The sequence below is a fragment of the Plectropomus leopardus genome, chromosome 10 (genome assembly GCF_008729295.1).
Source record: "Plectropomus leopardus isolate mb chromosome 10, YSFRI_Pleo_2.0, whole genome shotgun sequence".
In the NCBI taxonomy this organism is placed as follows: Eukaryota; Metazoa; Chordata; class Actinopteri; order Perciformes; family Serranidae; genus Plectropomus; species Plectropomus leopardus.
In genome coordinates this window covers 25,903,720-25,919,288 of record NC_056472.1, presented here as the reverse complement: position 1 = coordinate 25,919,288, position 15,569 = coordinate 25,903,720, and the positions used below count along the sequence as shown (strand labels likewise).

General features: G+C 39.6%; 1 protein-coding gene across 1 annotated transcript in view; it reads left to right on the top strand.

Moving 5' to 3' along the window:
- Positions 1 to 15,569, top strand: part of nalcn (sodium leak channel, non-selective) — an 88,401-nt gene that overhangs the window by 17,183 nt on the left and 55,649 nt on the right. The window contains exon 10 of the mRNA XM_042494455.1: positions 3,402 to 3,488. Coding sequence (XP_042350389.1) covers positions 3,402 to 3,488 — 87 coding nt within the window. The remainder of the gene's footprint in view (positions 1 to 3,401; positions 3,489 to 15,569) is intronic.

Below are 15,569 nucleotides of genomic sequence, written 5' to 3'. Positions count from 1 at the left end.
CAAACAATAAAACTAAACTATAAGCTATATTGGAAGTATTCTGGGCATGTCTAACCGGAGGAAGATCTTGGGACAGACCCAGAACGTACACGAGAATATGGCTGGGCAGAAGGACACCTAGGCTGCCTGGCTTAGCCTTATTTTGCCCAGCATCATGTAGCTCGATCCACTTTTGCCACAGTATTAAATGTAAATGTAAAGAAGACTTCTGCATGATTTATAAGACACTGACGATGAACTGCAACATCCCGAGTTCGATCCAGCTGGGGATCTTTGTTGCAACTCTCTCCCCATGATTGCAATCTAATAAATGCACAAAATGCCCCTCAGAAAAAAATGATCCAACTAGACAGCCAAGAATGTTAAGATTAGGTTGTTATTAAATCAACATATACCACTAAGTGAAGGGGCAACCCCAAAGTTTAAGTAGGCAACTATGTCCTAAAGAATTTCAGGTCTTTTTATAATAGCAACTTGCTTTTTACTTTTTACTTAATGTTGTTCTGTCTTGTATGGATGTTGAAAAGCTAATTACGAGATTGCTACTTCAAAAGGTGCTTTGTGTTCATATTTTCCTACAGAGCTGCTTTTGCACTGCTTGTAAATTGTGATGAGATTAGGCTGTGGATGGGTGTACACTCGAAAAGAGATAATAAGGAATACTGACAGACTTTATGGCCTGAAAAGAAACTCAGAAGTGATTTAGGTGAGGAGAAAGCAATAACAATAAAAAGGTTTGACAGTTTTTGAAGTTTCATTCTACAAATGCGGGTAGATTTCTCAACATTATCCAGTCCAGACTGCATTCATTTATGTCAGTGATTTGCATTGGCTTGACATTTTTGAGTTGGACATTTAGCGGTGTTACAAGTATCCTTTCAGGTGTTATATGAGTTGTTAGTCTGGTCTTGATTAATGTTTATGTTTTTCATGATATAAACACTTACAGTAGACTACTCTGGATTTAAGGGGGTTAGAAGGTGGGTTTGAAGCAGAGAAAAATCAAGAGAGAAAGAGTATTTTGTAAAATGTTTCATTTATAGTTGTATTGCATTTAGCCAAGGAGGCAGAAAATCAGAGTTGTTATTCGTTCCAGAGCTGAATTCACAGAGAATATGTAACACTCCATAAGGTGTTGTATGGTAGCAGCTAATTAACACGCTAATAAATACATCAATAAATAATGAATGTGGTGGGTGGATGCATGGATCGGCATGTGTATTGTGCAGATATTTTGTTGCTTGCAAGAAAATTGGCCCACCACTGAAGCACATCTGAAGTTGGAATTGGATTTGTGAGGAATCCAAATTTCCTTTCAAACATTTGACATTTAACCGTAATGGAGTTGGCCTGACAAGCAGAGAGCTGTTTTCAGTGCTGTTATTTATTAAAATAATGCATCTTGGAAAGTCATTAAACTAAAACCACTGTTACTTCAATCACGATTGAAAACAGGCTGGTGCCACTGGCATGCATATGCTGCTCTGACCTTGAAAACAATTAGCCTTTCTTTCCATTATCAAAATTAATTGTAATCACATCGTCATGCCCCAATCTTTATCTTCGAGGGGGGAAAAACTAATTAGCTGTGGTGTAACATTTAACTGTCAATCACAGAGGCTGAGACAATATGCTCCCTTCCTCATGCTCCCCAGAGAGGAAGACTAGTGTAAGGTGTCCCTCTGAGATACAACCCATGACACAACCCCCATTCCTTTACTTCACTGTACCGTCTCCAGATTATTGCGGCTTTTAATAGCGATTAGGCTGTAGAGCCTTTCTGCGTTGATAAAAAGACAAAGGATAAATCCTATTTTGTTTCACAGGATCAGGGTTTTTGTCCTATATTTTGGTGAGTGGAGTTGTAATTAAGGGCTGAACGTGAAGATGAATTACAGTGAAGTATACTCAGGCTTGTCTGAAGTTAAATGATATCTACCCTGTGTGTTTCACATCAAAGTTGTAGATAGTATAGTCTTTGCTGTGTTATATTAAAAGCAATATCATAAAAGCTTTGAATTGGGCACCACGGTCTTATTATGATGTGATAAAACGTGAAGCTGATGTGACAGGTATGAGACACAGCTGAAACCTGGAAATATGTACAGTGTCTAATAAAAAAGTATAAGGTGGAGTGATTGAAGGGTTCCTACATGTAGGAAGCAAGCAGTGGCTCTTTGTATTGTCTGTGATGCAAGTAGAAATTTATGTGATTTCGAAATTTTAACAGCCTTCAAATTTCACTTAGTTCTCAGTCGCTTTGCATAACATTGTCACCAATTGTTAAGTGAATTTTAGAGAACAATCATGCAAAAAAAAAAGAAATTCAGGTTTGTGGTTTCACCAACCCATTCACCAACAGAGCACTGATATTGGACAATTCTGTAAAATCTGGATTAAATGGAGTCCTATACTTTTTTTTTTAGAATAGTTCTTTTCAGCTTTGCTAGTGGCATGTGGGTGTTGATTTGTCCTCCACTCTGTTGAAGGCTGAAATATCTCGACAAATATTAGATGGAGTGACATGCATTTTTCACATACATTCATGGCCCCCAAAGGATGAATCTGGCAAAGATTAGGCTGTATAAGAAAAACATTTGTGTGTTAGCATTGACATTTTGAGCATGTTAGTATGCAGACATTACCTTCAGCTCATAGCAACGCTGTGTAAAGTCTCACTGAGACACGAGCAAAGCTTCGATCTTTTTTATTTTATCATAACTTCCCAATTTCTCAGTTTTGAGATCAATAAAGTATATCTATCTATCTATCTATCTAACTGGTGTTGTAATAGTAACACATGGAAACTATTTTGTGGTTATATAGTTAAGATTAAGAAAATATTGTGTTTATGGCAATACAGCTCTGATTGAGGCATGGTTAAGGGGAGATTTGTCATGTCAGAAATTTCATTATCCTAAGTCCTCTCAGAGATTTGGGAAGATTTGACAACCAACTGGAACTAGCGCTTCAAGTTCACTCTTCTGCCAACTTTTCTGTTAATAGAGTAAGCAAGGAGTAGGACGAATGACACGGCATTTTAGAATCAGTTTTCATTACAGTGTTTATTTATGTTGTTAATGATTTAAACAAGTGACTGATATTTATGAGTGAGCCAGCTGTCTTGTGAGTTTGAAAGTCTCCGCTGTGATATTGGTTTGTTTTTATTTCTGCTGTTGGTCCTTAGGCCTGCATACTGTATTTAGTAGCTATCACATTGTTTTTGTGTGGGTATGAATCTGTGTGTATGATGCCTTCAGCTTTTTTGTGGCCACAGATGTTTTATGAAGATGTAGCCAAAGGGTAGATGTGTGTGTTTGAGTCTTGTCCAGTACTTTGAATAGAGTGCAAGGTTTTTTTGGTGTGTGCTCTGCCCCTCATGTGCTGTCCTTGTGCCACAGATGTTCCATGAAGACGCTGCTGGGGGGTGGCAGCTTGTAGCTGTGGACGTCAACAAACCACATGGCCGAGCGCCTGCCTGCCTCCAGGTAAACACACCACATAATTAATATGCTGCTAGTGCTGCTGGTGTAAAGTCTTTCTCTCTCACACACACACACATGCATATTTCATGTTATGCAAAAGGTGACACCTGAACATACATGTTTTTGAATGTACCTGAACTAGAAAAGCTGAGCTGTGCACGCTACACATTCCATTGTTATTTAAATGTCTCTCTTGATGTCGAAATGCTTTGTATTAATAGAGAATCAGTAAACCTCATCCATTTAACAAGTGCCACAGACGCACACAGTATCACCTCATTGTTTTCACATTTGTCTGTGTCTTCAATGGCCGTGTCAAACGACTAAATGATGGGATTTTAAATGAGGGGAGGCTCATGTTTGATGTGTAGAGCTTCGCTAATGATGTTGCTCCGGTGATAGATGAGTTTTAAATGACATCTACATGATGGACGCCACTGTTGCCCCGTGGTCGGTGTGATCCAAACGGTTTGGGCTTTAAAGATAAGCCGAAAGCAGCGGGTGATGCTCGCAGCTGGCCCACTGTTGATAGCAGTACGGTGTAAAAGGCTGGGCCCTTGCTGTGCGATACCGCCAATAGGGTCTACGGCTATGAGAGGGAGGAAAGCTGTCAACAAACCCTCATGGTGAAAATACTATTCCGGAGCTAAGCTTGAAGGAAACACACAAACAGAGCGAGGAAGAGAGCACAAATAAAAATAGAGAAATGTGGGGTAGAGAAGAAGGGAAGAAACGAGAAAGGGAAGAACGTGAAATATGCAGTATTCCCATTAAAGCAGCACGTCCCCCAGAGCCTCATCATCAGTTGGAGGAAAGATTTAGATAACCAGAGGGATAAACACGGCTGACTTCCCTCTGAGCCCTGTGCTCCATTACAAGGAACACCCAAAGGCTGCTTCATCTGCCTCATTCACACAAACCAAAATAACTATTGCTGTCATCCTGGGCCAACAAGAAGACCACCAAGGGTTAACTGATTGACAGAGAGAGGCATTAGGCCATGTTCGGACTGACAAAGCACTGTGTCAAATATCACAGCTTCCATTTCAGTGAGACTGCTGCTTTGGCAAAGCTGGGGAGCCAAACGCAGAGGGCACCCACAAAACAGTGAACGGCTGCCTGGCAGAAAAGTTGAACCTGTCTTAACTTTTGCTGCAGCGCAGCATTATGTAGGTACAAATTGCATTACCTAACAAATAGTTCAAGTGCACATTCCTGGTGGATTACTTTGTAATGTAAATGACATAATTCTGCTGTTTACCTTGCAGTAGTTGAGAAAGGATTGCTGTTGTGATAACTTTTTAGAGTAAAATCTGCTAAAAAGCACTGTGGACTGTGCAAGGCTTTTTTTTAATCTTGCGTGTGAGAGTGAGTGTGTTTGTGTGTGTGTGTGTGTGTGTGTGTGTGTGTGTGTGTGTGTGTGTGTGTGTGTGTGTGTGTGTGTGTGTGTGTGTGTGTGTGTGTGTATCCCTTTTTTAATCATTTTGTGTCCCCTCTTTACATTCCCATGTTTTTGCGGGTCTGTTAACACAGCACAGGCTGAACAGGTAATGTGTTGGTAAGGCTTGGGCTGACAGTATAAGAGTGCAGTACTGAAGGCCCCAGTACCATGAAGTAATACTGTAGTCAGAGCAACACTGGACTAAGCAGCCTGAGCGATTCCCTACCCAGTAAATTAAGCCCTCATGGCTGGGTATCTAGTTTGGGCATTTATGTTGTGTTCCATTCGTAATGGGACGTGTGAATTCAGAGTTTCCATATTTTGACTGGAATGCCTCGTGAACTTTCCACTTGGAAAGTCAGAGTAACCTAATATGCTGTAGTAAAATACTGCTTCATTAGCATTTCTCTCTTATTCGTCTCTCACTAAAACAGTTGGTCACACTGTTCTGTCCTACTTCTGTCTGTGGACATGTTGCTATAGTTTTTGGATGTGCAAAATACGTCGTAATGCATTGTTATCAACTGGCATTGCTAATATTGACTAACCCGGATCAAACTGTTGTTGCTAACATCTTGTGTTTCCGAACTTGGGTGTGACGTCATTCTTAGTTCCCACTTCCAAGGTAAATTGTATGGAGCATTTTTACCTTGCCCAAAATCTTCAAGACCATGAATCTCCCCCCAAGTTTCCATCAAGGATTTAATAGAGTACTGTGATGTTATTGATTACCCCTAATATCCATTGTGGATTCCTTATTTCACTTAGGCTTTTAGGTGTAATAGAAGCCTTTTGTCTGATAGACAGGTCATTAGTCTCCCAAGGTCATCAACTTGTAGTTTCTTTACTCTATCCTTACCTTTATTGGTACGTCTCACTACTACCTGTAGCTTTTCACCCACGCCAAGCAGTCATGCTTTTTTTAACACATCTCTATTTTAAGTCTGAACCGCCTTAAGGATGCAGACTTTGTGGGACTGAGGTCCTGTGAGATGGAGCGAGTTGCGCAGTGTTTTAGTGGGTCAGAGTGCAGAACAACTCACACCTCCATCACATGGAGCGTTTCAGCTCTGGGCAATGGCCCAGAAATTGTGATCGATGTCTCCTGTCAAAGAGAGCCTGACACATAAAAAAGCACCAGAGAAAGAAAGAAATATAGGAAGGGATAATCATATTATCATCCTTTCTTTATATTAATATCAGGGGAGTATATTTCATTCTAGAATCAGTGTTACACAAGACATTTATGGCAATGTTCTGCCAGTGATTCAAGGTCGCACAGTGGGTGCAGGTAGATGGGAAGAACAGAACAACGAATCAGGTAGAGTGGTTAAAGGATTTTTCAGTAACATGCACACTGATATTCCACTATTTTAAATATGACAATATTCCAGATTTGATACCAAACATGTAAGTAGCATATTCTTTTTGAATATTCCACACCTGCCCTAATTCTGTATGTAGATATTCTGTTTAAGACGTGGGATATGCCGATATTATTTAGGTTGTATGAACATTCTTTGGACATGTATTTAGTGCATTTTGAATATACATCTCAATCGGGATTTTTACGATAGTTTGCAACACATAACATCTTGCCTCTTTACAATCAGCTCTCTGTGTTGTCATGGTTACGCTTTACACAAACCAACTAGTCAACCGTTTTTCAAGGCTGTGGGGTAGAGATGCATGCCCAAAACATGCATGTAAATGGGAATATTGATGGAATATTCATTTTCATTAGCCATGTTAGCAGCTTAATTTTACAGAATAAGGGCAAAAATAGGGATATTCTATGCATGTAAATGTAGAAAGTTAAAAAGACAGCAGAAGGTATTTGTATACACAGCCTGTGTACCTCTTTGTCATAGGCTTCACAAGCCATAAATCTATACATTACATTATTTATTTAGATAACTGTTTACATGACTTAAGTTTTTCCTTGTCCACCACAGAAGCAAACTTAAGATCCCCTTTAAAAAGCCACTATATTGATTTATATGACATCTAAAAGAATGAGCACAATGCCTTGATTACATGATGGATTTTCAGATTTTAACTCTGCTTTTTATCTGCTATGTAGTGCTACTTCACTAGTGAAGCCTTGAACCTATCCTTTAAACCCAACTCTTTTCATCAATTGCGAGTGGTTTTCTTTTATAGATTCAGAGATATTTCACACACATGCTGTTTTGATAAATTTCAAGAAGTTTCAGTGTTAAGTATAGTACTCACCCTATAAAGGCTTCAAAGGTTACTGTAATAAGTTTTAAATTCTTCTCTTCACAGACAGTGGTGACTGTGATCAGCTTGAATTCATGTCAGTTGCAGTGAATGCCATAGAAAATAAATTTTCATGATGGAAAAACTTGCACACAGTGTGTGATTTGTTACAATGTGCTTATGTTTGTTGCAAAAGCTCACTGTAAGCAGAACCATCTATGCCTGAGCTACAAATTTGAGTATTTCGTTAAAAATGTGAGTATTTGTAACAGAAGAAGAGGCAGCTGGACAGTGAAGTACTAGATTGTGCTGCAAAAAGTTCCAATGAATGTTTACATCATTAAAATGGTTTGAAGTATTCGAGCTGACCACAAGAACTGGTCTCTGTGAAGGATGAAGTTATAACTACCTTCAAGTAAACAGGATTAGGCGCTAGAATACAGATTTTGGTGAAAAAAGTCACTTTTAAGTACTGTTGTTATTTAAATTTCTGCCTACTAGAGCATTCAAAATGTCAAGCTTGAGGCAAATAATAATCATGTAGAGTAAAAGTTGAATAGTACTTCGAGTAACTTTGACATGCATCATGCAGTGCTTAATTTCAAAAGTCATCCATTGTTTTCAGTTGCCAGTCACACACTGACAGCATTTTGTAGCATATCAAGCCATTCTGAGAATTTTTTGATATTCTGATGGTGTCGGGAAACCGTAAGATCTAATCCAGCTGTTCAAACCAAACCACAAAGGTCTCTTTACAAAGAGGACACGGCTGCTGCGTACCAGGTGTGTGCAACAAAGATTGGTCACACTACTATTATTCCAACAATGGCAAATAAATAACAAATTCCCGGTGGATAAATGTTGATGAAATGTGGTAACCAAATTTCTCGACAAGCAACAAAGCTATTTAACTGAATACCATGATGGGAAAATCCAGTCGCATGTGCCACCAGGCCTAGGACAAGCATAAATAAAGAAAGACAGAGATAAGGATGTATCATTTAGAGAGACAGTTAAAGAGCAAAGTGGACAGCTTGCATGGGTCGTTAAAAAAAATCTATAAAAGCTTAGGTCAAGAAGTCAGTTAAAGGAATAAGGGAAAGAATGGAACCGGAAATTGGTATTTCAAAATTGCGTCTTGGTTTGCTAAAAGAAATAATACAGGCAACCAGCCTTACTCTAAAAGAGACAGTATACTCCAAAATCAAAAAATGCATATTTTTCCTCTTACCTGTAGTGCTATTTATGTATCAGTCTTGACTTGTGGTGCTCAAAGCGTGAAAAAAAAAAATAAAAATGGAAAAAAATAAACAGCAAAGTCTCCAGAAATCATGACCTGGTTACTAAAGATAATCCACAGACCTTGTTGTGAAAAGTTTCATGCAAGAACTATTTCTTTCTTAAGAATTACACCCACCAACCATATCACCACACGGAAGGAAGCGTGCATCTACTCATAGACGTGAGGCTTGTGACAGCACGAGATGTAAACATTAACGGCATCCTCTTCGGCCAAACTGTAATGTTAGCTGGCTTACTGGTGCTTGGTGAGCGAGCAGTAGTTGCACGCTTCCTTCTGAGTGGTGACGCGGTTGGCATGTGTTGTTCGGTAGAAACTAAAGAAAATAGTTCCAATATGAAACTGCTCACAACAAGGTCTGTGGATTATCTTGAATAAGCAGGTCATGATTTCTGAAAAGAGACATTGCTGTTTAGTTTTTCATTTCATTTTTTATTGGCAATTTGAGCATCTTAAGCCATCTAGTTTCACTGCATTGGAGGGAAGGCAGACATCTCAAGGGCCGATATCTCCAACACTCGGCAACTCACACCAAAACAAAATAGACTGATAAATAGCTTTACAAGTAAGGGGAAGAATGTGTATTTTTTTATTTTAATGATAACAATAATAACTTTATCAATATAGTACCTTTAAAAACAGAGTTTAAAAAGTACTTTGACAAATAAGGCAAAGCAGAAGCAAGAAGGGTGTCTTGCAGAGGCAACAAAATAAGAGCCAAAGAAAAGTGCCAAACTAAGGCCAGACAAAAATTAGAGTTAAGAGAGAAACAATTACGAAACAGAAATAACATTTACAACCCATACCAATAATAGTAAATACAATTCAAAGAATATAAGCAATAAACACAGAAATAATAGCACTAATAGTAGAATTAACATTCTGCAGTGAACTGTCCCTTAAAGTACATTTAAACTTGATGTCTCATCATTGTGATAGACTTGCCATATGATGACAATGAGGACTTGCTAGAAAAAGATTAGATAGCTAATATCAGTCTGGTGTGAATTTGTCAGAGTGCTGAGTATGCGAGCAAGAGGACCTGGTCACTGGCGGTGGAAGATAAGGAGGCATTTCAGTTTGTGCATAAAAACTGCTGGATAGAAAATGCATTAAACAAACACAAATATGCAATGTAACATAGGAACTCTGCATACATAATGTACATAACCATGATGTTGTGGAGAGTAATGCACAGCAGTTTCTCTTCAGTATGCAGAGGATAGAATGGGTTGTTGTTATTTTTGAGCAGTTTATGTTGTTTGATGTGTTAATAGCGGGAGTGGGAAGGCACGTCATTTAAAGCTGGTATCCTTTTCAATAAATGATGGATATCCCCTGCTCTCTTTCTTGCCAAACAACTTATTTCATTGCTTTTCACCCATATCAGAAGGGAGCATTCCTGGCTGAGTAGACAGGTAGAGTGAAGGCAGGCAGTGCAGATCCAGCCTGCAGGGCCATCTGCGAGTGCCGGGGAAGTGAAGTGTGAGTTTCTGTTCTGCTCTGCCTGGCTCCAGAGTAATTGGCCGTCAAATGATTAAAATGTTTCAGGGCTGGCAGGTGGGCGCTATCTACCGACAGGCGGCCTGTGTGTGTCGTGCTGTTTGTCTGCCACTAACCTTACCCATACCTGTCGGACTGTCTTTTAAACCATCTGTACGTGTCCAATCAGGCCTCTGTGTTTCTGACTGTCAGCCTGTCGATCTGCCTGTTGACGTCTGTCCATTTGCGCATGTGTGTGGGTGTCAGTCTGGTCTGTCTGGGTGCAACGGGCTGCGGCAGTTGGAGATAACACGTAATTGATTAACCACCTGCTCTTTTTGGAGACAGAGAGGAGACGGCAGCTTCCCCTCCTGAGGGGCTACAGACCAAAATAGCTCTCAAAATGGGAAGCGTTCCTCTCCCACTCTGACAGTTGTGCAGTCAGTGTTTTTATTGGATGTGATAATCTTAAGCATGACCTTATTTTGATCAGTCATCCTAAGCCGTACTTGTTGTGGTGTTTTCTAATTCACCTTCATCTTAAGCCTCAGTTTCTGTCGGTGGTGCTCTTTTCTTTCTCTATTTGCAGTCATGATGGCTATAGTGAGAGGGAGTCATGGAGCATATTTTGGAGGATAATGTACGTGGCTATGGTAGCCATCATTGTTTGTCACCGGTCTAATTATCTGTCATCTGTCTGATGTTCCTCATCAGAAATGTATATGTACGTGCAAAAGACCAATGCCCATATAAAGAACCTCTCGACAGAAGCGAATCTTTTAAAGTTTTAGCAACTTCAGGAAGCCAAGTTTACTGTGTATGTATATGTGTGTGTATATATATATATATATATATATATATATAAATACTATATATCTGTATTGTGTTGGTTGCAAACTAGGCAATCATATAAGTATTTTCTTAAACATGTTAAGAAAAGGAGAACTCACAGATCTCCTAACTCCTCTTTGTGATGATCAAATTAAGTCAGACTAAGATTTACTGAAGTAGCTAACACCTAGAAAGAACAAGGTCATTGTACTTGTCATTTCTAAGTTGCAATAACTTTACAAAATTAAGTAAATACAGCTAAATTTCAAGTAAACTTAACAATAGAAACATAAAGTAAACATAAATTAAGATCCATAGTTATGTAATGTTGCGAACTATTTTTTAAAGCCAAGATACTACAGTAAATGTAAATTTTTAAATTAAGGTTTGTAAGTCTTAACATATGATTGTGCTGTATGTGTTTGTAATAGTGACCTGCATATGCCAGCTGGAGTTAAATAGGTGAACTCAGTTATTTAGTGCTTTCCTGTGTCTCTTAGTTTTGCTCTTGTGGTAGCAGTGTAGACCAGTGGAGGTTAATGAAGCATCATTCCTCTTTCCCTACAGACCTGTTCTACTAATTAGCCTCTAGTGCTCCACAATACCATAATTACACTGCAGGCTGGAGCTTTGGCTGCTATAAGCAAAAAACCAAAGGTGACACTCTCTACAGTGTACCCCAGTGAATTAAAAAAGTCTTTAAAATGCAACATAGACTTACCTTGTAGGGAGGAAAAAAATCAAATTTATTTCTATATTTGAGTGATCAAAACATATTTGAAATGACCAATAAGTAAGGGTATACAAGTATGATAAAATTTGAAATTCAGGAGGATCGTGTGATTAATTTAGCATTGTTTATTTGGAGATGCTCCCTCCTCTTGTATCAGACCTCTGTCCACAGAGTTAAATACAGAGTAATGGATAGCCCAGGAGCTCACTGGGGGGCACTGAGGTCCGATAAAAGGAAAACCTTTTTGACCTCTCCCTTCGAAGCCAGAGGTTATTGATTCTCTGGAAGTCTCCTTTTCCCCTGTCACCGATCTTTGCCCTGTGGATCTTCCCAGCGACACCGCTTGTATCATTTTAAGCTCTCACACACATACACACGATGTTTCAAGGTTAAGGTCAGTTTGTCTGTGTGTGAAAGGAGAGGCAGGGGCACATAGAAAAGGGATATTTGCCAGATGGGAAAAAAATCAGGAGCGGCAAAGAGTAATCACAGTGAGAATATTGCTATAGGTCCTGTGAAAGGAGAGTGAACGAAATTTGACCAGTCTTGTGAGATCATCACTCTTGGAGAGAATACCAAGACAGAATCCGATTGGGCCTAGACTGCTATCAGCCTGATGCACATGTAGTAGTGATGTACGCTTAAATGAAATAAAGCAAAACTCTATAAGGAATAGCCAGACAGGAAATGGACGCAGAGGAGGCAAAGCACAGCAGATATTATTAAGAGTTGGAGGGCACAGACATGCAGACCATCATGTTTTATTAAGACCTGTTTTCCAGCCAGAGATATGAGTCAGCCTGCTCCTGTCAGAACGGTAATAAGCCAAGGGGCTCCCACTTGGCTACATCCCCAACCCAGCAAGCTTTTACACACCCACTCCTTTAGCCCAAAGTTTTAGATTAAAATAACTCTGTGTAGAAAACACACTTAGCCACAAGTTGAAGGGATACTTAGCCAATTTTCAACCAGCTTTGAATCATAACAGTGTGGATCGTGTTTTTATTTACTGATTTATACAGTATAAGATTGCAAGGATAGTGCACATTAACCTTTTTGAACCTGGGGAAAAAAGCTTGATTTCTCTCAAAAACATGGGAAGAAGGCAATGAGCAACTGAAGATGAAATGACCCAGAAATTAGTGACACATTAGTCAAAAGTAACTGAAAATTTAAGCACAAAAAAATCAACAACAAACAAAATGGAAAATTAAAAACAAACAAAGAAATGACCTAAAAAACTGCTTAGAATTATAAAAATTATGTAAAAATGATTAAAAATATATATTTATGATAATTATAAATATAGTTCTCTTGATATCTTTCCCTAGCTTAAAAAAATGTCTAAATCTACTAATTTCTTTGCCTTTTTCCCCATGTTTTTGAATGAAATCAAACCAATTTGCTCAGGTTTTAAAGGTTTAAATACTTGTGAAAAGGCATCTGAATGCAGCACCAAAAGTGTTGTCGATCCAGGTCTCAAAGGTTTGATAGACTTTTCTGTAAATGAGCCAGTTTAACCAGCTTGGCTAACTTTAATGACAACTACAGATAACAAAACATCAGAACAGGAACAATGTGTATGTGCAAATCAACTTTGGTAAACGTCCCTCTCTGACCAACACCCACATCTCCCTGACCACAGGGTCTACATTCATATGCTCGCACCACGGGCACAAATGTTTCCATTGCCACTTTTAGTTGTGCCGAGTAAATAAATCTTTGTGGTTTGGAGTTTAGTTGCTCTCCTGCGTCCTTGTTTTTACCTCACATATCTGCTTTATTTTGCCTTTTCATGATGGCTTTCATCCATATAGGAGTCTGTTAAGTTACTGCTGATGAAAACTCAATATTTCCTTATTTTGCTCCTTCACAATAAAGTATTTTACATAACATAACAATAATGATAACAATAATGATTATAATAATAATAATAAACTTTATTGATAAAGCACCTCTCAAAACACAGTAACAACATGCTTTACAATAAAAACAAAACACATAAAAAGTACGAAAGGAGAGAGAGCCAAGAGCCAAACACTAGGTACATAGTAAAAAAGGATAAAATGACTAAAAAAATGTCATAAAACATGAATGAAATCACTGAAAAACAACTCTAAAGAAGTGTGAAGAATGTGAAATGAAATGTGTTTATCACCAGATTAGTGGACATTTGCTCAACAAGAACAAGTCTACTGATACCACAGAGAGGAAAGTACAAGCAGATATTTGCCAGCCGCCATATTGTTTCCTTCATCAAAATAGCCAAGTTCACATTCTGTCACCCACCAGTCTGAGCTTTTTATTTGTCCCGTGCAGCGCAGTTGCGAGTGTGTCGGTGTTTTTTTACTGCATAGATGGCCCGGTTTTAAGGAGAGACAATCTTTACAGCAGTAAAATACTTCAGTTTGACAAGAGACTGAATTACATCACCTGTTCTACGTGTTAATTTGTCCGGTTGTATATCATACAGAACAAAAGAAAATAGCTTTGACAGAACTGTGAGTGCCATCACTTGTTAATTCATTGTCAACAAATGCCAGTGAAGAGACTGAAGAGATAAGTCAAGTGAAGCAGTCTGTAATCCCACTCAGTTTCTCCTTAATCTCAGTAAACAGGAGACAGAAAACTGTAGCAGGAGAGGGTGCCAGAACATGGCCCAGCCTGTTGGTGACAATTCCTGTGTGAATACTGTTATATCCTGCCAGCTATGTGCACATGTGCTACACTTGTCTCATGTACCAGTGGAAAGAGCATTTGTCCTCCTTGGCAGTCTGAGTGAACAGACGGAGCACGAGGAAGCAGTCCTTGCTCTGTCAGTCTGCCTCTCTGTCTGGTTGTGTTACAGTTGCAGCCACTGGACATGCTCCAGGTATGATGCATATGCACCCCGCCTCCTCCTCCAGGTGACTGGCATGCATATTGACGGCAGATCACAGCCGAAAGTTGTCTCACCTCATGTGTTATATTGCAGTTTATGTCACACTGACCAAACAGCCTTTAGAGAGCGGCTTTGCTGCACTGTTTAAATTGACTGAGCATAAATTGGGCGATAAAAAAGTGTACCCAGACAAGAAGCCAGGAGGCTTGATGAAAAGAGAAATGTGTTCTGTTTATTTCTTCTCATTTTTAATGTTGTTTTTCATTTTTTACTGCGGGAAAATCACACCCAGCACACAGTGTTTCCCCAAATACCAATTTACGTGCCACTTGAAATGATGTCTTTTTATCTACAGCACTATTTGCATGCATAATTTCCATCATGTACAGTCAAGCAAATAAGAGCTGAGTACTTGCATTTTGCAGAATGAACTGTGTCATGTATTGAGCTTCGCTATCAGATGAGATGATGTGAGTGTTTCCTGGCTAAAAGCCAAAGCCCTAACTTAATGTGTGGCTTCTGCTTGCAAAACTCGACATCAGGGTGTGTGTGTGTGTTGCTTGTGCCTGCACACAGCGAGCACCTGGTGTTTCAAAGACCCAGCCAGAGGCAACGCAAATAAATAGCATCCATCAAACACGTGTGAAAGGATTTCAGAGACACACAAGCCTGAGAAACATCAAACGGCAGGGGAGAGCCATCTTGTCCCTCAATTGGTGCCGTTAAATTGATTCTGACATCTTGAGGCCATATATGGAGTGCCAGTGCCATCAGCAGCACTGGGCGAGCTAGACCATTTTGCCTCTGGAATGGAAGCGTTATCTGGTGAAGTGCACCACATCTTCAGCCAAATTGTGGAAAAAAAGGGGGGAATGTGAGGGAAAGATTAATAGGTGATTGTGTGGCAGAGCTGGATGGGCAGACTGTATCTCCGTGTGACAGAGGTTACAAATGCACACTGCTCTCTGGCTCGCTCTCCGGCATTCCTCAGCAGTGTGATTCCCGAAAGCTGACAGAGAATATGGGCAAAGTCAGGACCTTGAGAAAATCAACCGTTTCATACGCACAAGCATGTACTTTCTGTTCTCTGTCAGTTTGCTTCTATCTCTCTTGCCCCCCCCCCCCCCCCCCCCCCCCCCCCACACACACACACACACCCACACCCACAGCTCCATTCAGCCAAAACACCCATG